General features: G+C 34.6%; 3 protein-coding genes across 5 annotated transcripts; 1 reads left to right on the top strand and 2 right to left on the bottom strand.

Moving 5' to 3' along the window:
• Positions 1–3,677: 3,677 nt before the first annotated feature.
• LOC132314450 (GBF-interacting protein 1-like) lies at positions 3,678–13,934 on the top strand. The gene is made up of 9 exons (XM_059813314.1): positions 3,678–3,937; positions 5,159–5,202; positions 6,584–6,689; positions 7,497–7,620; positions 7,815–8,398; positions 9,547–9,796; positions 10,169–10,565; positions 11,360–11,824; positions 13,237–13,934. Exons 1-9 carry the CDS (start codon positions 3,778–3,780, stop codon positions 13,528–13,530), a joined length of 2,424 nt encoding a protein of 807 aa, XP_059669297.1. The 5' UTR covers positions 3,678–3,777; the 3' UTR covers positions 13,531–13,934.
• A 729-nt stretch (positions 13,935–14,663) lies between these two features.
• Positions 14,664–18,463, bottom strand: LOC132312405 (nucleotide-sugar uncharacterized transporter 2). Of its 2 annotated transcripts, none has more exons than XM_059810764.1 (7): positions 18,081–18,463; positions 16,429–16,580; positions 15,963–16,171; positions 15,776–15,869; positions 15,417–15,583; positions 15,146–15,316; positions 14,664–14,985 (listed from the first exon to the last, which is right to left on the bottom strand). In XM_059810764.1, the coding sequence occupies exons 1-7, from the start codon at positions 18,184–18,186 to the stop codon at positions 14,682–14,684; spliced, it is 1,203 nt and encodes a 400-aa protein (XP_059666747.1). In that variant the 5' UTR covers positions 18,187–18,463; the 3' UTR covers positions 14,664–14,681. The 2 variants fall into 2 exon arrangements, with proteins under 2 accessions (XP_059666747.1, XP_059666748.1); XM_059810765.1 differs by having other exon boundaries at positions 18,108–18,463.
• An 809-nt stretch (positions 18,464–19,272) lies between these two features.
• Positions 19,273–24,915, bottom strand: LOC132312404 (uncharacterized). Of its 2 annotated transcripts, XM_059810763.1 has the most exons (7): positions 24,567–24,664; positions 23,972–24,057; positions 22,118–22,680; positions 21,683–21,906; positions 20,708–20,854; positions 19,827–20,051; positions 19,273–19,676 (listed from the first exon to the last, which is right to left on the bottom strand). In XM_059810763.1, exons 2-7 carry the CDS (start codon positions 24,051–24,053, stop codon positions 19,415–19,417), a joined length of 1,503 nt encoding a protein of 500 aa, XP_059666746.1. In that variant the 5' UTR covers positions 24,054–24,057; positions 24,567–24,664; the 3' UTR covers positions 19,273–19,414. The 2 variants fall into 2 exon arrangements, with proteins under 2 accessions (XP_059666746.1, XP_059666745.1); XM_059810762.1 differs by lacking the exon at positions 23,972–24,057 and having other exon boundaries at positions 22,118–22,657; positions 24,567–24,915.

Below are 24,915 nucleotides of genomic sequence, written 5' to 3'. Positions count from 1 at the left end.
GTTTTAAACGCTGATGGGCGGCGATGCACTAAAGTCTCAACTTATGGTCGAATAATTTATCAAGTCTCTTGGGTCATGCTTAAACGTCAATTCTGCAAGGACTACACTAATATTTCGTTTAATTTCGAGCCTTTGAATATGAATCGAGGACAATACAAAAACAGAAAACATTCTCAAGTTCTTTTATCTGATTTTAATTGTTTGGTTCTCTCAAATGCGAGGAGTCGAGGACAACACAGTATCAAGTGCGGATTTGGATCCTCTTCATTGTTTTTTCTGCATGATACGTGTTGCTTGATAAGGGGCGTTTAAATTATCTTTAATTAATTGTTAATACCATCTTTTTTAAAAAAAGGAAAGAAAAAAAATAATAATAAAAACAACAAAACCAAAGTTAAATTTTGTCATATTTTGAACTTTAGTATCGAATAGGAGCCTCGTTGTAAAATTTTGGTGTTGTAATTGAATAACATACGTGACATTACCTTTTTACCCAAATAAATAAAAATGGGTGACATTTTCACAGTTGATATTCACACACGTCTTCGTGGAGACTTGAACCCTTAACATCTCTTTAGGAGCGCTAGGTTTTGGTATTTTTCTTTGAAATTGAAATTGACGCACCTTAGGCGGTAAGGGTCTGATATCGCTAGGTTACTGATCCGTTGGTATCTTTCTTTGAAATTGAAATTGACGCATCTATTTGTCAAGGTGAAATAATTGTGACCAATTAAACACAACTGTTTTCCACTTGCGGGACTATCTCAAGAAGAAAATCCATAGCCTTGAACTTCAGGATGTGTTCGTGACATGGGCTATGGATTTGTAGAAAAAAACTAAAGTCAAGAATAAAACAGAAGTCACAAACCAAGAATGATGTTTCCCACAAAACTGTAAATGTATCGCACCATACATTGGTCAAGTCGAAAACCAAACTTAATAAAGCTACTGTCCACATTTAACCACTGCTATTTTTTGTTCATGGATTTTTTTTTTTTTTTTTTAATAAGGCAAGATGGATTAAAAGTTAGATCAGTAAATGCAGATATTCGAAGCTTGACACTTCAAAATTTATCGGAGGCACTAACACACTAAAGGTTAGATTTGTTCATGATAACATATTAGTTTTTACTGATTTACAAAACAAACAGCTCCAAGGAAAAAAACATAAACAATGAGCATAGATATTCAAATTCAAAAGTCTATGAAAAAAAATTAATAAAAAAAATAACCCCACTTATTGTTTAATGAGTTTTTTTTTTTTGAACCCATAAACACACGCAACTACACACACACACATATAGTTATATAGCTAAGGGGAGAGAAGATGGGTAACACACACACAGTTATAGCTAAGGGGAGAGAAGATGGGTTTGTTACTAACCATAGGTCGTTTCTCTTGCTAAACCTCCGATGAATATATCTTTCCGCAATTCGATAATGAAAAAAAAGAAGAAGGAAAAACAATCGTAAATTTGAATATATAAATTTATTTAAAGAATATGAAATGTGATAGGGAGGTAGAGAATCGAACCTGGGACTGGGGTCCTTCGCCAAATATATGCATCAGAAGAGAGGACGAGTGAGGGAGAGAACGTATTAAGAAAATAAAATTCAAACAGTATTGAGAAGAATGTGACCACTTCCAAGTCCTTTATCATGGTCAAACACTAAAATACTTGGAAAATTCAAACAACTATTAAGAAGGGAAAAAAAAAAAAAAAAAAATTTATAATTAGCACTTAAATTTTAAATCTTAAAATTTTTGCTACTTAATTTTTACAGAGTAGGTTAGTAGAAAAGATGGCCGGGTGAGAAATGTTTTTGTAGTAGTATAATTCAGACTCACTTGTTAGTTTGATTTCTCGTAAAACAATTAATATCATTGATTCCACTTCAAATAATCAATGGCCTTAATTATAATAAATTCTTTATGAAATACAATATTATAGATAGTGGAGTGGTATAATGGTAAAAACAATTTAGAACTCTCTATTTCCTTCTCTTCTAACTAATACAATAAATTATATGTTTATTCTCTTCTCTTTTATCAAATCGAGCTAAAAAAGAAATGACATAATATCTTCTTTAAGGATATATCATCCATCCCTTTTTTTCTCCCTCTCATTTAAATTTTTTATTTTCTACCAAAAAAAGAATAAAAGTTAAATTTGATATTACATATTTGTAAATTAACTTTTGTTTCTTTCCTCCTCCTTTTTTTTTTTTCAATCCAAAAGCGATGTTTCATCGTGGCATGCAAGTGTGGAGTTTCTTCTATCCCTCCTCTTAACATATTTTTTCTCGATTCTTCTTTTCAACCAGATGACATTTATTGGTTTAATGACACCAAAAGAGCACGTCCTAATTGTACAATTTTTAGTGCAATAAATAATTTGATAGATGCTAAAATTTAGAATTTTAAAATTTGTATAAAGATTATTTTTTTTTTTCAATTTTATAATTAAAAGTATTTTACCTGAAAATGTAATCAAGATCAATAATTGTACCGGTGAATTAAAGTGACATAATTTATATATTGTTTTTCATCGATGGTGATGTCAGGCTCCTTATCAAAATTCTGTCTGAATTATGAAGTAAAAATCTTTACCATTAAGCTACTTCCTTGAGGCTATTTAGTTTTTGTTGAGAGGGTACAGAAAATATACTTATATCCTATGAGGAATTAAAAGTATTAAATAAATAAGATGGAATAAAACTTCTTATAGTCTGAGTGCAAAATGCTCACTAACACGAATTGTAGAGGGAGAGATAAATTTATTTATTTGGTAGGGATAGGAATTTATTTATTTATTGGGAAGAGATAGGAATTTACTTATATGTCCCTAATAATGCATTCACACTTCTAGGGTTGCAACCTTGACTTGTTGATAAATTAAAACTTTAGATAATCTTGACACATGATACACGTTGACTTAATATTGAGTTCAAACTGGGTCACTCACATTGATTAAACCTGAGCTGTTGATATTTATTTAGCAATTACAATAACAATTCACATTGAATTGAAGCTCACTTTAATATTGATACGGAATTATAATTTAAGTCACATAATTCTTTTTAATATATATTCTTTTTATACTACGGGTACCTTCCTCGTATCATACTTTGTAATATTTTTGCTCTAAACTTAAATTTTATGATTTTCACACTTCTACTCTTAAAATCGCTCTTGCCCTTATATGACTTCTGTTAGAATTTTCAATCCAACCTAAACAATAAAAATAATTTGTCAAATTTGTGGAAAGAAATTATTATGCTGTCCTCCTATCAATCACAATTTGACAATCAAATAAATATATTAATTTTATTTAATTTTTTATTTACATGTCATGTTATGATTAGTCAAAAGAGAGTATCATGAATAAATATGAAATATATTTTTCAGAATCACCTAGACTTAGAAAAAAACTTCCTTGCACTCTTTGCATAATACCATTGTACTGTACAACAAGTAAATCCAAATCATCTTTGTAATATAAACGTCTACAAGTGTATCCTACAATAATAAATAATTGAATGAACTCGTTGCAAGGTATCATAATCCAATTAATACTCCGCATTACATAGTTTATGCTTAAAGCACTAAAAAGTCTGAAATACCCTTCTTTTTTTTAATCTATATAAACACTTTGTATATACATTATATAATCACCACTCCGTTGTTCTATATTAAAATGGGGTTCCTGTTGTAATCACTCCTCTCTCTCTCTCTCTCTCTAGTCTTGCTCCTCTCTCCCTTTTCTTTTGAAAAATATGAGCGGCGGTTCTAGGGTTTCGATTCCGAGCGTTCTACGGCAAACGATCCAAGACATCAAAGAGGTCGCCAGAAAACACAGCGACGATGACATATACACAATGCTCAAGGAGTGCAATATGGATCCTAACGAGACCGCTCAAAGGCTCTTGTATCTTGGTACTGTTGTGTATAAATATTCAAGTCTGTGTTTTTGTGTGTGTGTGTATATATATGTTTGTACGTATTGCTTCGTTCTTGTGTAGTTTTTCGTACTGGACTATTGATTCACTGATATCAGAAGAGCCCTGTTTATGTCATGGGTTATTGTTGTACAATTGTATTATAATGGCTGTGATCTCTAGGTTTTATGGGTTATTTTTCGGATTGCTTGTTGTGAGAACTTTGAGAAAAGAATGAAAGTAAATCGAATATTTGTTTGTATGTGAAAATTGAAAAAAAATATATCAAAGACTAAGCTTATAAATGTGTTTGCCACAGTGGGTTTGGTTACATGGGTCACAAAACTAAGAAGGAAAAAATTGAATTCCTTATTTTCAAGTTCCTTTTTTTTTTTCCTCAGCAAGCAAAGGGATTTTTTTTTTATGAAATTGTATGTTTGCTTTTGATATCACGGCTTGGGCTTTAGTTTTTTTTTTTTTTAACTGACAATAACATCTTATTGCTTTTGTTTTGATTTTTTAGCTTACTGTGCATCATAAATAAAACAGTTATTTATTTATTTTTTCGTTACCTGTTTTTTATTGCTTTTCTGGTCCTTCTCTCCTTTGTTTAAAGATCTCTGTTGTGGTGGCTGCAAATATGCTATTGTCGTATTTAACATTGAGATCATAAGATTAATTGTGTCCTGCTTATCCCGGTTGTCAGATATGACGGAAATCCCTAAATGTTTTAAAGATCCTTGGTTGAATGTTTTACAGATTATGGTTGTGTTAATTATTTCTTGCGATTCCAGCCAGGTCTTGAGCTTTATGCTTTTGGAAAATTGAAAATATTATTAACAGTTCTGTCATTCTGACAATAATTCATCACTATTTTTGTCTTATTTTTCTGTAAAAAGTTTGGCTATCATAGGATTTATTAACACATGTTTAATGTATATGTTTTTACAGTGTAGCATCAACCCTCAAGTAATGTGTAGTTTTCTACTGTGTGCGCATATCTTGAAAATTATAGTTGCATATATCATTGTTATTTAGTTATTTCAGTGTCTCCCCAGCTATCATTTCTTCTATCATTATGGAATCTCCAGAATTTGTTATTTTTGGCATGCAATCAGGCAAATCATCATGTTTTGCTAGGAAATATGTACTTCATTGTCTACTTATTCTATCACTTTCTTGTTCATCAGGATAACCAGTGTACTGCTTGGTTTTGCAGATACATTTCACGAGGTAAAAAAGAAACGTGATCGGAGAAAAGTGGTAAGCCTAAGCATTAAGTGTTTTCTTTTATGGTCCAGAAAAATATTTTTCTCCTCCTTTGGCTGAAAATAATGATCAAAGTTCATAATTCTAATAGATGCTTTATAAAATCACTTGATTTTGTATGTCATGTTTATGTCCCTCTATGTGGATCAATGTCAGAAATCATTAGGATAACTGTGATTTGATTGTGTACAAATGGCCAATTGATCTACTTAACTGGAAAATGATTGATCAATGCTTTCATATAACTTCTTGATTAGTTTGCATGTAGGATTTGCAATAAGGCATGTCCATTATTGTTGGAACTTTCTTCTATTTTACTTCCCTAGGTCTTTAACTATCCCTTCGGCTCTCTGCAATGAAATAAAGTTGATTTGCTCTATCTCAGCCACGTTGCTTGTTTCGGCAGGTTAACTTTTTTTTTTTTTTTTTATTTTTTTTTTAAAGTCTTGTTATGGGTTGTTTTTCCACCTGAAGTCAAATATTGAGTTGCCAGCAATACCCTTTGACATATAGGGTATCCAACAGCGCCAAAGCCCTGACCTACCAATTTTTTTACCTACAGATACTAGTTGTCTGTGTAGACTGCTGTAGAGTTTTTTTCTTCTCCCGCTTTGGTAGCTGGTATACCTCGATCAACCCCAAACCACTGTTTTTGGTTAAGGCTGGAGTTGAGGCTTGACGCCTCCACAAGTTGAACACAAGACCACAGCCCTAGAGGCCTTATACCAACTCACCTACCCCGTTGGGTGGGATATATTTGATCAAATTGAGCATATATGATGTACATCTATGGCGGTTTAATAGTTAATAAATGTTTTTAGTTCGTTTGGACATATATAATGGAATTTTTGGGATTTTAAGATTTAAATAATTATTTAATAGCCCAAAATTTTGCCTTGGAGGTTTATAGAGCTTTAGATAGGTGGTATGCCCAACAGAGTCAACATGTGATTGGAGCCAAAATGGCACAACGGTATTACAAAATGAAAAATGCCATACCATAGCCCTGCATATTTTAGGGGCAATAGAAGTCATCACAAACACACTCACAGACATGCATGCATACACATTAAATTATATAACGCCAATTGGTATGTGGGAGTGTTGTTCAGGTCTTTATTTTTTACTAATATTGTATCATGTTAATGTCAGAATTAGAATCAGATGTACCATGACTATCCTAAGCTAGCCCTTCAACTGGGAATGCCAAAGATACTTTGGCCTCTGCAGTTTAACCTTTTGTCTCCATTTTTTTTTTTTATAAGTACCTTTTATCTCCTCTTTTGGATGCTAATATTACCATAGTGTCAGATTCTTGTTTCTATAGTTAGCTAACTTTGCCCATTTGATAGTTACTGTTTTTATCCTACTGCAGATCGTGAGCAGCAGAACCTCTGAAGACTCTATGTATGCACCAGGAATGCAGGGGCGAGGTGCTAGGGGTGGTCGAGGGGACTATTCTTCTTCTTATATCTCTTATGGTATGCTTTCACTTCTAATTTGGAACTTTGGATTGCCGTCTTCTTGGAATTCAATCACTTGTTTAAGAATGAGCTTCCATTCACCTTGTTTGGATTGATGACTTACAGTTCTACATTTGCTTTTCTGGTTCACCAAGCATGGAAAACCCCCACATCTAGGCAGTTCCATAACCAAAACTGGGATTTCGTAAAAATTTTCTTTTGTGAACCCTTGTTGAGTGGGTTTTGAGATGTCATGAATTTAGATTCATTTTCACTTCTGTTATGAACTCATAAACCTAAAAGTTTGAGCTCCTTAAAGATGTATGTAGAAGGTAATTTATTATGGCATTAAGTGGATTGATGACTGTTATATTGCACAGTGTGAAAAAGGATTAGCCCAATGGTATAACCTCTCCTCCCTCAAAAGGGATGTGAGTGGTTCGAGTCCCGTGGTGGGCAATTTGTGAAATGTGTGTGTCTCACTTACCTAACCGATAAAAAGTGAAAAAGGATTAGAAAAAAAAAAAAAAACTTAGTGATATTGCAGTTGATTTATTTGACTTGAGATGCATTTTGGGCTCCTATGGGTGATAGGGAGTTTCTCCATTTGCTACTTTAGATTCTCTTATTATATTTTATCTGTTGGGCTTCTTTTGCAATACTTGTGAGATCTTTAAATTTCTTTTGTATGATGCCCACCTTATCTTCTTTGAATAGAAATTAATCCTGTTTTAGTACAAGTAGAAATTGCTTCATATTGCATTGTTTTTTTTCAACTAATGATTTATTGCACTCCTACTTTATGTTACTTAAAACGACTGGCAGATGCTGTTGGCGGAAGGAATGTGAGTGCTCGAAAGGAAAATGGGGTCAACCAATCAATGAGAGGTTCTAGGCCTTTACCAGTTTCACAGAAAGCAGAAAATAATCCAACACCTCATTTCTCCAGGTAAATAATTATTTCCTACATTTAACAAATGTTAATTTTTTACTTTTCAGTAAACAAGTTTCTGTACAGTTAGCTGTTTTTCACATTACTTTGCAAGAAGTTGATGACTTATATATCAATTTGAAAGTTGCTAATATCTGTACAGTTTTTTTATGGTGCGGTCAATGACCCAAAATTTGTTCATATGTTTACAGTTCTAGTCATGAACGTGCCCCCCAATCATCTGCTGTTAATAATAGCAACCTCCCTAAAGGTAGTTCAACGACTGATGCTAATGAGGAGAGAACCGCACCACCTCCACCAACTTTTGATGCAAAACAACCTCCTGCCCCCGTTGCACCTGGAGATAGCATTGAAGAAGGAAAGTCCACATCAAGTTTCAGTGAGTTGCCAAATCCTGTTGCAACATCTGTATCAGGTGTCTACTCTTCTGCATCAGATCCCATCATTGTCCCAGTTCAGAATTCCCGGGTCTCTAATGCAGTGGGTACAATAAAACGTCAAGTCAGAAACCAAAGTATAGCTGCTAAATCTGGTGTCAGTGTCCCAACTGGGCGCAGGTCAAGTTCTGCTCATGATGTTGCAAACGGTATTCAAGCAGTGGCAGTAACTGTGAACTCTACCAATGGAATGAGGCCAAGAATATCCCAGGAAGTCAAAAATAGTCAGCTTCTTGAGCCTTCACAGCCCTTATCTCCGCCAATGGATGATGGTTGTTCGGTTATCGATTCCAATCAGGATTGTCAGACACCCAAGCAACTAATCAGCCCTCCAAAAGGTAATCTGCTTCAACTCATCATATGTTACATGTTTTTCCAGTATTTCTTATAGTAAGTGTGCTTGTTTACCCCATTTATTTCTTGGTCTATTTGATTAATATGCTTCTACGCATAACATGTTACATGTTTTTAGAGTAATTCTTATATAAAGTGTGCATGTCTACCCCATTTATGTCTTGGTCTATTTGATATATGCCTCGCGTGACTAATATCTTAACCCTTTATTAAACCTTAGCATAATTTTTTTTATTGTTTTTCCCGATTTGTTACTTCTTTGTGGCCCTTGATGTAAGTTTCAGTTATTGAAAATTCGCTTGTTTTCCCTACAGTCGTTCTAACTGTAGTCAAATTCTTTCTTGTGTCAATATTTTCCTTTTGCGATTCCTTTCTTTTCTAAAACCCTCCATGTTAGATCTCTAGGTACCCTATCATAGGCTTTCCTATGAAGATCTTTTTTCTTCTCTCTATCTTTCCATTAGTCTCCTCAATAAGTAAATAGTATCCACAGTTGACCTTTTTGGCATAAATCCAAATTGATTTTTCGACACTTCAGTCTCCCGTCTTAGGCATTGCTCGATTACTCTCTTCCAAAATTTCATATTATGACTCATTAATTTAATACCACGATAATTATTACAACTTTGTCCCCTTTATTTTTATAGATAGGTGCTAAATCATTTTTGTGTCACTCATCAGACATTCTTTTAGTTGTTATTATCTTATTAAACAATTTTGTTAACCAAGACAAGCCATCCTCCCCTAAACACTTCAAACCTCGATAGGAACGCCATCGATCCAAAAGCCCTTCCTGATTTCATCCTCCTTAAGCCATCCTAAACACTTCCCTCTTGATGTACTCCCTTCCGTCCCATTTTAAGCATCCACCTTCCCATTTTTGGCTGTCCCAAAATAATTGTCCCAAATGGAAATCCAATGCACCATCTTTTGTAACATTCCAAAGATTCATTTTACTAAAAGATGGGCAAGGTTGCATCAACTAAAAGTATCTAGCTGTATATATTTCCTTGGTGATTTTTTCCTTTTTCCTTGTCAGTGATGTTCAGGAATCTATCTTCTGTTTGTGGTTTTAAATGCTTAATTTTGTTTTTATTTTTGGCATTTTAACTTTGCCCTTACTTCCAAACAGTGGTTAAATCTGAGGCAACTATTGCAGTTGAAGCAAGTTCTCAGTCACTACCTCCACTGAATGTCTCAGCTTTGAAGGAAGCAACTTCAAAGCTTGATATGAAGTTGGAGAAGCTTGTTATCTTTCCTGACCATCTCCAAGTCCCTGAAGCATTTAAGAATGGATTGACTTTTGGAAGTTTGGATCTCCAAGTCCCTGAAGCTAATTCCATCCAAGAAAATGATGAAGTTGCTAGGGAAGTTTCCCAGAGGTCAGTATACATTATAATAAAATTTGAAGTCTTAGTTTCTAAGTTATCTTCGTTTTATTCTTCTTCTTTCTCTCTGTTTTTTATTTTTATTATTTTAAGCTTAATCATGACAAATGCATCCATGGAGCACACATATTTCTTTTCAATGATCGAAATGATTCCCAGATTGGTTCCATATATTGTGGTTTTAAAAGCTGGTGGTATATGTTTCATAGGATTGGTCACCTGGAATTTCTTATTTGAATTGCTTGATTTTTGGCTTTTCATCCCTTCTATTTACTGGTGATCTATGCACATTGTACTTGTGTTCATTTTACATTTGTCGTTCTGTTACTTTTCCATCTCACATTTCTATTATACAACTGGGTGCAGCAATCCAAGCTCAATTTCCCAAGAAGGAGAATCTTTTGATCATCCACAATCTCCTCGTGTGCCTGAAAATCTATCACCATTGGAAGACAACATCTCAGCTGGTGCTGTTTCGAATTATGACCAGTTGAAGCAAGAGATGGTATTGCCTCTAGGACCTCAGTACCCACTTGTTCAGACTACCCCAAACTATACTTTTGCTTTTAGTTCACCAATGCCAGGGAGCCAGCTCGTGCAATCTGAAGGACCTGAGACTCAGGCATGTGATATTGCTTGCTTGTTATTGCCATTTGTTTATCAATATTTTATGTATTTGTTTTTTCATTATATATTTCCATTTACAATGAAGATTCTAGGTGGTCACTTCAATATATTTGATAAATTGCTTATGCGAAAAGATGTAGGTTAACTGTAAAAATGTCAGCTGAGAACTGCATCTTTCTAATTAGATCTTGATTCTCCTTGCCTAATAGCAGACTGACCAAATTTTAGGTCAACTGTAAAAATTTACACCTAATATTGTAGTGGATGGTGTATCGAGCAGTGGCAATAAGTTCTATGTGGTATATTATATGGGTCATATGCAGGCAGCTGTCTTTTAATCTTTCTGGAGATGATTTCATTTGATATTTTTTGAGAATGACATGAGGTGATTGAGAAGAAAAAGCATTTATCTTGTGAGAACAATCAACCCTTAGATAGCAGTGGAGATGAAGTTCACATTATATGAACATGAAAGCCGACGAGATTGATAGTACTGTGATTTTTTCTTGTGCAAGGAACCCGTGTTGACGGATCTTAATTGGTCTGGTTGTGCCTACATGTTAATTTTGGTTGCTCACACTATTTTATCAGAGAAATTGCAATAACTGCATAATCACAAACTGTTAAAGTGTGTGCTAGTGCATGCACAAGCGAAGGGCCTAAGCTACTCGTACTTGGGTCTCAAGTGACCTGAAAACTCTCATTTTTATTCTTTGGATAGGGACAATTCAAAAACTAGATTAAGGTGGCTACCAGAAATACCATCATTTTTCATTACCCTTTAACAAGCACAGACTGATGCTTTCATTGTCCTTGCATTTCCACAGTATCTTAGAATGAGATTGTCAACTATATTTTATTTCTTTTCCACAAACAAACATCTTTTTGTTATTTATACTCTAATTTTAATGTATCCATGCCAAACTGTAGGGTGGGAATGCTCTGGCTCTTTCTACATCAGGTTCAACCCCCCCAGTGACTCAACCTGCAGGAGGCGTGCAGAGTTCTACAGCTGTATCTCCTCATCCGGTCTTCCGGCAGCCATATCCTCCTAACTACTTTCCCTATGGCCCCTATTTTCCTGGTTTTATGCCCCATTATTCACACCAGTTTTTGGGCCCTGGTGTTTTCCCTCAGCAGCCTTCAACTGGCAATGCATATCTACCCCCAACAGCTGCTGCCCCAGGGGTCAAATTAGCCAATATTCCACAGGGCAAGCCGGGAACTAATGCTGTAAATCTGTCCCACTTAGGACTTCCACTTGGCTATGGTTTATATAACACCCCTGTTGGTTACAATACCAATTCAGCCGTGATTTCTGGGAGTTCTGCTGGTAATGAAGATCCTGCAGCAGCCACATTGAAGGAAAATAACCTTTACACAAAGGTTCAACAGGTTTGTTCTGGTTCTCCCTGCCATTCCTGATACCTTCCTCACTTAAACTAATATAGAAGTTGTTATAATATTATATATTAATTCTGCAGCATGACATTTAACCAGCTCTGCAGTTAAATAATAGGGCCAAATTGCATAAAACCCCCTTTACTTTCACTTTTTGGCAACCAAAAAAAAAAAAAAATTGAACTAAATCCCCTGAACATCCAATTGTTGCATAGTGATGTTATATTGACAAAAATGGCCCTTAATATAAATTTTAAAAAAATAGGTTTCCTTTAAAATGATTTTTATAATAGGTTCTATTTTCCTTTCTAATTTTTTAAAAATCCAACTTGAAGAAAATTTTAAAAGTTAATCTCCATTAAAGTGTGTTTTAATGATGAACATGCCCCCCAATATAAATTTAAGAAAAAATGGGTATTCTAAAAAATGATTTTCATTTTATGTTTTCTTTTCCTTTTTAATATTTAAAAATTGTTCCAAGGTATTTTCATTTTGTTATAGATGCACCATTATTATTATTATTATTTTCGGAAATAATTTTTAACAACACTATGCTCAATGAGTTATTTGTATTAATTTTAATCTCAAGGGCTCCATTTTCTTAAATTTATATCAAGGGGAACAATTTTTGTCATTTATAACATCACTTTACAACAATTGAATGTTTGGTAAAAAAAAAAAAAAAAAAATTGTAGAGAGGTTTTGTGCCAAAAATTGAAGTGGAGGGTGGTTTTATGCGATTTACCCTAAAATAACATAGTTATTCTTTTTTGGTGCATGTAAGACTCGTCAAAGAATAATTTAGTAATAGTTCCAGCATGTGTGTGCCAACTGCCAGTGCTATGCATTGAGTCAATAATAAAATGATGATTCTTATGTTGTATATGGATTAGAAAAACTTGTGGTCTTGTTGATCTCCTTGGCTGAGAATTTCAAATTTTGGTTTCAATCATCTTTTCAGTTATTTCACGCTTTTCTATATATGTTTATTGTACTACTTTCATTTCTGTCGGTCTTTACACCTCTCCACAGTGCAATATGCATATATTCTCAGGGTTTCCATGTCTATGTGAGTTTGATCGAAGGTTTTACATTTTTCAAGTTTTCAACAATCTTATATGTTCCTTCTGCTGAGCAGAAAGTGTGTTTTCTTGTGTTATTATTATATGCCATAATTCTTCTGCAGTATGAATTTAAGTAATTTTTTTTTGTTGATTGCGTGGACCTATGGCTGTGACTACGTTGTCTATGACTAATACACAAGCTGTAGTCATGGCTAATACTCAATAGCTTATGTATTATCCATCTGTAACAGTTAATCTTGCAAAGTGTCATGTTATTTTTTCAATGCGAAAATTATTGAGCCACATCAGTCAGCAGTTGCTTTCTTTTTCTCGTTTTTGCAGACTGAAGGTCCACTACTCTGGGTTTCTCCATCTGGCCGAGATAATATATCCAATTTGCAGGCCAATTCTTTCTACAACTTACATCAAGGACAGCATTTCATGTTCTCACCTGCGCAGGTTGGCCATGGCGCCTATACTGGGGTGTATCATCCGGCACCGACAATGGTTGCTTCATCAACTGCTCCTCCACAATTGATACCATCTCAGGCTATGGGTGGACCGGTTGAAACTGTGGGACCCCCTCCTGTTTTTCCGCAGTCTCAACATGCACTCGGTTGGAATCGTAATTGTTAAATGAGGAAAGCATTTGGGAGAATTATGAAACAAAGGCTTGATCCTACATGTAAATATAAATTAAAATTGCGGCCCAGAACCCTCGTGGATGGAGAAAAGTTACTTTGGTGAGTGTATGAAAAGATCAAGTTAGTTGTACATCTAGTATCGCTTATGCTGGTTTTGGTCGTCTCTTAATCTTTAAACTTGCTCTTGCAAGTGAATAGTTAGTTCTTCGTTCGTAGTCGATGACTTTGAGGTTATAGAATATTCAGACAGGTGGGACATTCCATTCTTTCCCCACTGACCTGTATATCAAATTTTGATAGGAAAGAATGTATGGATTATACACTGTAATTGGAACGACAACATTGGCGGCATTTCTATCCATATATAATCAATTGCCTGATGCGGCTTTTTATTCATTTTGTTAATGCTGAATTAGCAAGAAATACAAGTTGAAGTAAACATACTCTGAACTGTTTTCAATTTTGAACTTTTCCATTTCGTCAAGCCACGAACTCAAAGGTTTTTATTTTTTATTTTTTATTTGGCATTAATCAAAATCCATAATAAAAACAGTGATTGATAGACCGAATTCAAGTAGGGTGGGGTGGTATTACATGAAAATTACAATGAAACATTTGACAAATTGGAATATACTAGATAGGGTGGGATTTACCACTCTACTCACATAAATTGAATTAAATTCGGTAACTGTCAAATTCGGTACCTAAATTATTTTTCTAAAAACTATGCTATATGCAAATGTGAGCCATCCATTGTAACACTCGAGAGAACTATAAAGGGTGACTATAGAAGAACACACACAAAAATGCAACTGAATGGCACATAGGTCAAGAAGGATCCTTTCATTCACGTAATGTGTTCCCTGGAGACAAAGAAAGAAAGAAAGAGAAAAAGAAGTGAGTATGAACTAAACCCTACTTATAAAAAAAAAATATATGGCCTGTCAATTGAGCCTGCCTTGGTGAAAATTGTAAGAACCAAATCTGTACATAGCTAAGTCTAAATGATAGCATAGAAGAGATAAAAACCACTGTAAGTACTCAAATCTGTACATAGCTACGGGTAATGATATCATAGAGGAGATAAAACCCTTGCGTCGGCGACCACACACTTACCGTCTCGTTTCTATAAGCTTGTTTAATTCAAACAATGTTTGAGGTATCATTTACATTTGACTTCTCTGTGTTGTTGTTGTCTTCAGAATACTTGGGTTTGGAAGGAGAAGATGAAATTGGCTTTGGAAGATTCTTCGGAAGCTGGTTAGTCGCAGCCTCACTCGACTCCCTCAAGTTAAGTGATGTGTAGACTGACATTCCACATAGAGCTGTAAAAGCCCCACAAATGCTCACAAACCCTGGATCTGAATTAAAAACCAAGTACCCTCCAAGTAAAATGACACAAGTTTTAAATTGGCCTAAAACAACATGAGAGGTTGCAGAAGTGGCTCTGCAACAACACAACAGATAATCCTAGTTACAATTAGCTGACTATGGTTGTAAAATCTAAAAAGAAAAGCAAGGTATTCACATGTATAACGTGTGCACTCTTTGGTATTTTCTTATTCACGTTGAAAGAAAAAACTGGATGGAGAAGAATAGATCCTCACCCAAGTGCCAAAGCTCCGGACCATTGCAAGAGAAAACCGAGGACAGCTGATACAACGACAGTAGTTGAGTTACTAAGGTTCCACTTGAAGGATAATACCCCGGGAGGGTCCAACCATGGCATCAGAGCTAGTAAGAAGAAGACGGTGACAGGGGTAGTCTTCCACATTAACCTACATTCAAATGCTGCTGTTCATATATCCGTGTACCGGGGCACTTAGTCTTTTGATCACTAAAGAAATGGAAAGATGTTAAAAGGCGCGCATTACTTACGCAAGGGCAGTCCAGTTGCCTTTCTGCTGCAGATTAGACCAGAGGATTTTATTTACGGCGCTTGGGATTATCCACGCGACTGCAATGCAGGCGCCAAAGAAATTGAATTCTAAATCCGTTACAGTTGCAACTGCCACACCTGCTGAGACAATGACTAGAGCCAGAATCTGCAAAACATAGTGCAGGCTTTCTCATAAATAACTTGAAAATTTATAAAACAACAACAACATTATTCGAGCCTTTTCCCAATTACTTGGGGTCGGCTACATGAATCCTATGTTTTCGTTCTGCTTATTATATAAGTAAAATGAATAGTATGAGATGCAGGGGAAGAGGATGGAGGAAGGTTTATAAATCACCTTATTGGTAGAAACAGTTTTCCTGAAGAGAATGAACTCTGCAAGAACAATGGTTGGAGTGACCGCGATTTTAGCCATCTGGTAGAAACCAACACTGCATATGAGCTGAATCGTTAGAAAACCGAAAAAAGTGATATTAAGTATGGTGTATTCAGAAAATGTTAAGCTAAAAGGTCGGCATTAAAACCTGTTATGCTTTAGACTTGTATTGGCAAGGCCAGATGCAAGAGCCATGACAGCACCCAACGAGAAGAGAGACGAGAAAGGAGTAGTTCTAGAAGGAGGAGATACCGGAAGCAATGAGAATGCCTTGAAAATGGCAAGTAAAAGCCAAGCAGAAGCGTAGTGGATTAATGTTAAAAAAATTGGGAAATTAAACCCGACTTTCCCCATGACCTATAAGCACCAATGAAACCATATATCAGATTGAATGACTTATCAAATATATATATATATATATATATATATATATATATATATATATATATATCAGATTGAATGACTTATCAAAAATATATATATATATATATATCAGATTGAATGAACATTAAACGAAATTTCAATCTCTTATTCCGGTAACAATGTACATTGCTATATCCACCAAAGGGTACAAAAAATTGTCACAAATAAGAAGAAAAGGAAGGAGTACAAACTAATTTGTTCGCCATAATTATTCCGACTGCAACCATGAAATTGAAGGACATTGCCACAACAGGCCCGCAACATCTCTGTTGTTGACGCTTGGCTCCTTCTGAAGTTCGGAGTTCATTATAAAGAGAACCTCTGAGGTCTTCCAATGCTCTACCTGAGATGGAATGATTTTAAGTAAAATAAAAGTAGAAGAAGAAGAAAATGAGCAGTGAGTAAAACACAATCTCACAGACGTTTATTTGCTGCTTGCACATCTAAAATCCTTTGCAAAAATTACCACAAAGAGCTTACCTCCAGCTCAGTGGTATCTCGTCTACTTTTTAAGTTAAAAGCTGAGGGGTCAAGTCCCGAGAAGAGTCAATTGTGAGCGTGTGCGAGTGACTTGCTTACCAAAAAAGGGAAGAAAAAAAAATATATATATATATATATATATAAGTATATCTCCAAACAGAAAGGAAACTAGAAAAAGACCAACTAGTGCAATGAAAAAGTCACTTGAAATTTTTTATTAACTTGAAATTTTTAAATCTGAAAAAGTGATATATTCTACAAAAAAAATTTATATAATGGAACATGAACTCAAAATAACAAATTTTCATTTACCAGGCCAACAAGAATTAAACCATGCATAGTGTTCATTGCTTTCTTGAATAACCTAAAATCCTAAAACCTTTAATAACCTTTAAAATTCTCATATGAAATTCAATAAAAACTTTTTACGGTAAAACAACAAAATAATGCCATTAATTTGATTAGATTATGAGACCTAGTACCCACTATTGAAAAAAATAATAATGATATGTTGAAAAAAGATAAGAAAATCAAATGAGAATTAAAGGAAAGAAAAGAGAGACAGAGACAGAGACACACATAAGAACCAAAAACTAGAAAAAATAAAAAATGAGATCAAAATATATAAGATTTCACTCACAAACCTATTTTTATCGAATTAACAGAATCATATGGAATATGGACCATTGATGTCGTCAATGTCTAGGTTATGAGCAACCATTACCCACTATTAAAAGAATAAATATGAATAACATACATTAAAAATGATAATTTTACATGAAAGCCAAAGATTAAAGTTAAAAAAAAAAGGTACTCCGTAACATTTTGGATCAAAAGAAGATTAAAATACAATCATTATGTCTCAAGCAAGCAAAACCCTTTTCATCAAATTATTAGAATCTTATGGGATGTGGAGCATTAAATATGAACTAATAAAATAATCAAGAACTAATTAAGATAACTTAAGAGTGGAAATCAATTGAAGTAAAAATAGAGAGGAAACAAAAAAAAAAGAGGGTTATGAATAAAAGAAAAAAAAAATTAACGAACTCGTTCAAATGGCTCAGCATTCCACTAAAATAGTAGCAAGAATGATAAATGTAAATAACCCATAAAAAACTGCCTACTATGAAATGATCTCAAACTTTAGAAATAAGAACCAAAATCTCGTTTGTGTTAAGAAATGTATAAACCTATGCATGCATCTAGATATTCTGAACAAATCAAATCCATACAACATATGAAACATCAAATACATTGTACATATTGCCAAACACATTCAATCATATATATATATATATATATATATATATATATATCATATATATAACTAACATAACAAAAAATAATAATAATAAAAAACATAAAAAAATAAATACATAAATAAAACCTGCTTCGCCTGCATCACTGTCTCTTCGCTTGATAAATCTTCTGACATTTTTCCCAAACAAAGAGTTGATCAATCCCATCCCCACCTAATGATAAGCATCTGTCAAGAAAATATTAAGCTGAAAAAAACCATTATATTAGCAATGAATACAAAATACTGATGAGAAAAAAATGTGAAAATGTTAATTAGAAGAAGAAGAAAGGAGGAGATAAGTATAATGGGAACAGGTTTATTTGGAGGAGGACACTGTTCCCGGAAAAAAAAAATTGAATAATCAATAAATTAATATAAACTTTGTTATAATCACCTTGGTGTTAGCATATTGGACAACAAAGACCAATTGTAAAATGACATGGTTCTATTGGCGACCCATGATTGGTTACATCCTCAAAAGGTCGGTAATAATAAAATATCTTATATAAAAAAATAAAGATATATTTTAACTTTAGTGTTTATATTATAATCCAAGAGTTTAGGTTAAAGTGAAAACTCAATTGTACAGAATGCAGAGATTATGCAGACATTTGTCAGGCACTTAAGGTCTTTAAGAAACAGTCAAAACCACATACATTGTAAATAGGTCGGTCCTATGTGAATTTACATAACTTGTACCCTCCTAGAACATTTGTATAGTTTGCGAGAAATTGATCCCGGACCTATTACTTATTAACTGATAAATAAAAAAATGTATTAATTTTTAGTTTTTATTTATCTACTAATTGATCGGACCAATAATCTCAAACAGTGTAATAATTTCTCAACCATTCAATCTTTGTTAGAGCAATCACATGCCAATGTCACATGTATTTTCATGGTTACACTGTTCAAAGTGAATGGTCACTTTTCTTAGAACCAGCCAAATTAGGATGTCACATGTACTTTGTTGATTTTCATGGTTACACTGTTCAAAGTGAATGGTCACTTTTCCTTTCACAGTCCCAAAGTGTCAAACAATACAAGAAAGGTCCTTTTCCTGTCAAACATGCAGACGACAGGATTTTACTTCAAGTTTTCAAAAGAGAGTAATAAACTGTCAAACATGTTCATGACATAAATTTTACTTTCAACCAAACAGCATTTCAGGAAAACTCTAGTTTTCAATTTAACTCATTCCATAATCAATTCACAAAAAGTGAGAACGTAAAATTTCTGCAAATAATGAGAATGAATTAATCAGCGGATTCATAATTTATATTTTCTTTTCTTTTTGTGGAAATAAATGGGAATGAAAATGTTTACAGTGTTATTCATATTTTGAAATGATTACAATCAAGTATTGATCTCTATTTGCAGATGAAAGAAAGGTTTTAGAGAGGATGAGCTTTAATATTTTGAGTATCATGTTGCTCAAGGAATTCGTTTTCCTTTCTGATGGCATCAAGATCTGCTTGTAGCTTGTCAATGTTTATGCTTCGGGAGGTCAAAGCTGCAAGTTTGGCTTCATGTTCAGCCACTTCCCTTTGCGTCCTATCAGTGGCGAGGATTTTTTCTGAGATATGTTCGAAGCTCTCATGGATGCTGGTGAGGAGTCTGTAACATTCCCGTGCTACTGGATCTTTCTTTGCTTCCCTACATATTATAAATGCTTCTTTTTTCAGTTTTCAGTTAAGCAGACAAAGGAAGTAGTCTCGAAAAATGGTTCTGAAAACCAGTTAAATTACACAAACAAAATTAGGACAGGGAAATAAAACAAAACCTGCACCATTGCACAGTTGATACCTGAACACGGTTTCATCAACCACTGCATAAGTTCGATGAAGGCGCTCTTGAATAGAGTTACTCTCTAACTGAAGCTCCCTCGTTTCTTTTAGAATCCGCTCTATATCTGCATCCTGCTTCCTGCTGTTCTTAGTGATCTCCATGACCCGCTGAATATAAGATCTCCTAGATGCCAACTTGGGCTTTTTCTGAAGGTCTGCTGAAAGTTTACAATGTTCCTCCTCTCTGTGACACCCAGGCTAGGAACAGTTACATTGACCAATTACTACAGATGTGGAACTTTGATTATTTAACTTAAACAAAGATACAGTCAGCCAATGGAGGGCTTACTTTCAATGCCATCTTTATCATGTAGTCTGGAATGTTTGCTAATTATGGTTATATCTCACAATGAAATGTCTTTTTCATTACACAAGAATAACACAAAATTTAAAAGTACAATCATGCAAATACTTCAAATATCACAGGAAAGGAATGAATGAAATAGTCCCTACCCAAGATAAACCATCAGACCTCTTGCTACAAATGGCCATTTGGTCCAAGTGCTAAATAGGCAAAAAAGATAAGTGCTAAATGTTCGTGCCTAATACAAGATTTCTCAGTGTTAAGTAACTTCATTCTCCAACTATTTTTTGCTGTTCCATTGTAGTTATCATTTACCAAGTAAATACCTATCTTTGGCTTCATTAAGACAATAAAGCCCATAAGATCTCTCTAATCTCAACTACAAAACTCAAAATTTATCAAGTGTAAGTTTAATTTGATGAACCAGGAATTAAGCCACTTCAAAACCGAACTATCAACGCAGCTATCAAAACCTGGACTGGCAACATTTCACATTTCAGTAATCCAAAATAGTACCCTGGTTGTCAGTAACATACCTCCTTTTAGTTTCAGATAAGACATGCTGTATATCCAGCTCAATATCTTTCAATTTTTGAAGCTTTTCTTGAGTCTCTGGTTTTGTTGCAGAAAGAACCTCCTCAAGACTTCTCCTTTTCTCTTCCAAAGGTTTTCTAAGGGTATCCCTGCAGTATATGTTTAGGTCAAGTCAATACTTGCATGTGAACTTGTGAAGCTAGCATTATATGCTACATTCTCTATAAGCGTTATTTTTCATGGCTAGACCCATGATAGATTAGAAAAAGAAACCATAAAAAAATTCTATTGAAGAAGGATCGCCATGAGATTCAGAGCAAATGAAGTGTTATTGACTTTTTCCTACATTTATTATTCCATGAAAAGGGAATAATTTTTTTTTACTATGTCCATACCCGTGAAAATTGCATCATAAAAAAGCTCCGAAGATATTTTGATGCCAAATGTTACTGTTATTGTTAGCATCACAACGCAGCACCAAATTATTACTGCAATTTGAGGTCAGGAAGGCTAAAAAAAATTGATATCCTATAAAAAATTAACTTTAACCACTCACTACCACTTGATCTTGAGATTAATATATATATATATATATATATATATATCAACACACGAAACTTACGTATCTTGTGCATAAAATAGGTCAATACCCTTAACAGATCAAATTTGTAAAATAACAAACGGATATTTATGGTAAGTCCATGGTAACTAGCAAACTAGGGGTAAGAAGCCCTAGTTCTGTTAGAAAGTCAATAACTTGTTTTCACTACAATGATTTTGAAGCAGAAAAATAACAAAAACATAGAGCAATGAGAGTCTCCGCACAATAATTTGGGGGCTCTATACATTCTAGAATCCCAGCAAAGCAGATTGGAGGGAGAAATATCTCACTGTCATATTTAGCATCACTTTCTCAAGTACAGAAATGAAGTGAGATTAAATTTTCAAGAACACGAATAGAAACAATAATATCCTACCACTGTGAGTCCAGCTCCACAAGCTTTTGCCGCCTTGCATCTATTTGCTCATTGAACTGCACAACGTAAAACTCAGCTGGATGTTGCTCATCAAATGCCATTTCTGCCGCTGCTTTCAACAACTCATGCTCTTCTTCTAGATGCTCTGATTCTAAGGTCTTTGCGGATACCTCCCCCTTGAGCACTTTTTCTTGACTTCGTAATTTTTCAATCTCACATCTTATCTGTACAATTAAGCATCAAGCAACTAAAAACTGTCAACATATACATACATATGCATGCACACACACATTTCCATCTTGACAGAAAGTATATACCCTAACAAAAAACATAGCATTATTTCATCCGCTTGCCCAGAGCTATACTAGTCACTCATGTACATCTTCGAGTTCATAATAATTCAAATATGTATATAGTTATATTACACATTTATACCTTGCAGGCCTGTTCTCTTAGAGAAACTAGTTTCTGCTCAGGGTCAGAAACATGGTCATCATCTCTTTGAACTGTAGTTTCTTCATCAACAGATGCATTAGTTCTTGAATCCTCCAATTCTTCCAATGAACTTTTGCTGTTTATCATACTTATCGCTTCCTCCTCACTGGAATCTTGCATCCTGTATCTGGGTATGTCAACAGCAGCTGTCTCATCCGTCTTTTGTAGCATAGGATGAGTCTCACAGGGTCCACGGACAAACGCATCTTCAGCTTTAGAATTTGAGGGGACTGGCACTTCAGTTTGCAGACCCAGATCTTTTAGTCTGGTTCTAACTTCCCGTTCATTCAGATCTACTCCTTGCCTATCAGCCTTCTCTATCCAGTCCTTCGGGGTTTCTTTAAAGTGAACTTCCTTTGTTGTTGCATTAGTATTGATACCAGGTGTATCAGCAGATTCTCCAACTTCTGATAATTCAGAAAGCTTCTCCACCAAGAATCTCACCAACTTATACAAGTCATCTTCAGATGGATACAGGAACTGCCGCAAGCAACACACATATTCTGTAATTAAAAATAATTTGAGAACAATAAGAACAATCATAACCAGATTCAGAATAAAAGGAGGCACTGCCAACAAGTGTGGATTTAAGCATAATCAGCCCAATATGGTAAATCCAATTAAACATACATAGCTACACAATAAGCAAAACAAGAAAAACAATGGGATTGTTTGATTCAGTTATCTGAAAGCAGTTTTCAGACAGATCTGCAAAAACAAGCCTTGTTTCGTTTTCGTTTTCTTTTTTAATTTAAAGTTTTCAAACATCGTCAAATAAAAAAAAAATTGTTACAGAAAATTGTTTTCAGAAAAGTGAACCAAATAGGCAGTGAGTCAGAACCCCATCACCATCTCCCTCCACACTTAGTAGGAGAAGAAAGAGATTGAATGCAGACGAAATCAAAGTCACTGTGAGTGTGACACAGCGGTAACATTTGTGAATCATAATGGCTATTAAGTTTTTTTTTTTTTTTTTTTTTTCTTCTCTCTCACCAAAAGTTCACGTAAATGCGCACACACCCACTATATTACCCCTAGCAGGGCTCGAACTCTCAAAGGGGAGAGATCAAACCATTTGGGATAATGCCTGTTAAGGTTTGATATAAAGAGTTGTTTTTTCTTCTTCGTCTTTATAAGAGAGCTACAATTGAATATCCCTGTTATGTTCAAAGTCATTAACCTTGAAATCAAAATAAAAAACAAAACTTTAAGTCCTAAATGGTATCGTTTCAAGATGAAAATAATCAATTAAAATAAGTTCTTCTGAATTCGATCTAATTCAATAAATGTCACTAATCTTCTGTTTGATTGCTGAGAAAAAAAACAAACAGGAAAAGGGAAAGAAAATCTAATTCTAAACCTAAGGTTTAGTATAAAGAGTTGTTCGTTCTTCCTTGTCTTTATAAGAGAGATACTTAATTTTGTTTGTTCTAATTTGGAGTATCGACTCAAGATTATATAAACTTTCTGGGATCGATGATGACAGGGAATGATTCATTCATCAAGGTATTGTTTTTTCCTTTATTGCTGGTACCAAAACTACAACTCACACAGTATCACACACACAAACCTCCCAATAGGAAGTTGAACACCTTGAACTATCATGTGGGAGGAAGGGATACAAGGCTCTGTTATTTTATTTTCTTATTGTTGGTACAAACACTCCCAACTCTCTCTCAGTAATATAAACAAAAAGTGTACTGGAAAATTGGAATAATTATAGCAAAGTTTTCATGTTGTAGGATTACATAGAGCGCAATGATGTCACAACTGTATATTTTGAAGTCATCTTACCTGCGGAGAACTTGAGCATGGCAAAGGTTGAGGGTTTGCTTGAGAAATTTAAGCTTACTACTACGATCAAGACAAGTGACATGGGCCTGTTCAACCGAGAAGGCGTGATCAAGAAATATGACACCCCTATACAAAGTATGAAATTAATACCATAGGCTAATTTACTTTATCTTTTATATTATAACTTCGCCGTATAGTAAATTCATTTCTTCCTTCTGCAGTTCTTGAGGAATTCTATCCTATAAGACTTGAATTCTATGAGAAAAGGAAGGCAAGTTGTTCAAAAATGAAATTAAATTGCAGACATCTGAATTTCTTGTTTACTTTATGGACATGGCTGCTAACTAGAGAATAATTTTGTGCAGAAGTATTTGTTACCCATTCTTGAAATGGAATTGTTGAAACTGGAAAACAAAGTTAAGTATGTAACTGAAGTTAATAAGTTATTCTAAATTTGAATTTCATCCAATAAATGCCACTAATCTTTCGTTTGTTTGCCGAAAAAGTGCAGGAAAAGAAAAGAAAATCTAATTCTAAACAACCGATTTCTATATAGATATATATAATGGATAATTGTAATAGATGGTGATGATACCTTGTGGAAACTCATGTCTCCGACGAAACCTAGGTTTTTGAAGGCGTCGGCGAGATCTGAAGAGAGCTTGAACTGGTGGGTGGTGGAGTCAGGTAAAGAGGTGGGGAACGACGTCGTATCGTCGATGAGGCGCAGTGACTGAGCGCAGATGGAGGCCAAAGTGGCCGGCGTGAGGTCTCGGATCGAAGACACGCCGGTTGGGATTGTAACCCCAGAGTTCGCCAGAGATTTCAACAAAATTTCTTGCGATTCCTCCATTTCTCTTTCCTCTCTCTTCCTTCCCCTCTCTCTCTCTCTATCTCTCTCTGTGTCTGTGTGAAGAGGGTCCGTCCTCCTCTCTCTGTGTATG

Source organism: Cornus florida, unplaced genomic scaffold (genome assembly GCF_030987335.1).
Source record: "Cornus florida cultivar Cherokee Brave unplaced genomic scaffold, ASM3098733v1 CherokeeBrave_3.0.0_Hap2_Chr06, whole genome shotgun sequence".
Lineage (NCBI taxonomy): Eukaryota > Viridiplantae > Streptophyta > Magnoliopsida > Cornales > Cornaceae > Cornus > Cornus florida.
The sequence above is the reverse complement of the archived record's forward strand: the minus strand, read 5'-3'. Positions and strand labels throughout refer to the sequence as shown.

Bases quoted from the DNA above. Each gene is read 5' to 3' on its own strand.
- LOC132314450 (XM_059813314.1), top strand. From the start codon at position 3,778: ATGAGCGGCGGTTCTAGGGTTTCGATTCCGAGCGTTCTACGGCAAACG. The intron at 5,203-6,583 runs GTAAGCCTAAGC...ATCCTACTGCAG, and splicing joins AACGTGATCGGAGAAAAGTG to ATCGTGAGCAGCAGAACCTC. The intron at 9,797-10,168 runs GTCAGTATACAT...AACTGGGTGCAG, and splicing joins GCTAGGGAAGTTTCCCAGAG to CAATCCAAGCTCAATTTCCC.
- LOC132312405 (XM_059810764.1), bottom strand. From the start codon at position 18,186: ATGGGATTGATCAACTCTTTGTTTGGGAAAAATGTCAGAAGATTTATC. The intron at 16,581-18,080 runs GTTTTTTATTAT...ATTCCATCTCAG, and splicing joins TTATGTATTTATTTTTTTAT to GTAGAGCATTGGAAGACCTC. The intron at 15,870-15,962 runs GTTTTAATGCCG...GCTCATATGCAG, and splicing joins ACAAGTCTAAAGCATAACAG to TGTTGGTTTCTACCAGATGG.
- LOC132312404 (XM_059810762.1), bottom strand. From the start codon at position 24,824: ATGGAGGAATCGCAAGAAATTTTGTTGAAATCTCTGGCGAACTCTGGG. The intron at 21,907-22,117 runs GTATAAATGTGT...TTAATTGTACAG, and splicing joins TAAGAGAACAGGCCTGCAAG to ATAAGATGTGAGATTGAAAA. The intron at 19,677-19,826 runs GTATCAACTGTG...TATAATATGTAG, and splicing joins GTTGATGAAACCGTGTTCAG to GGAAGCAAAGAAAGATCCAG.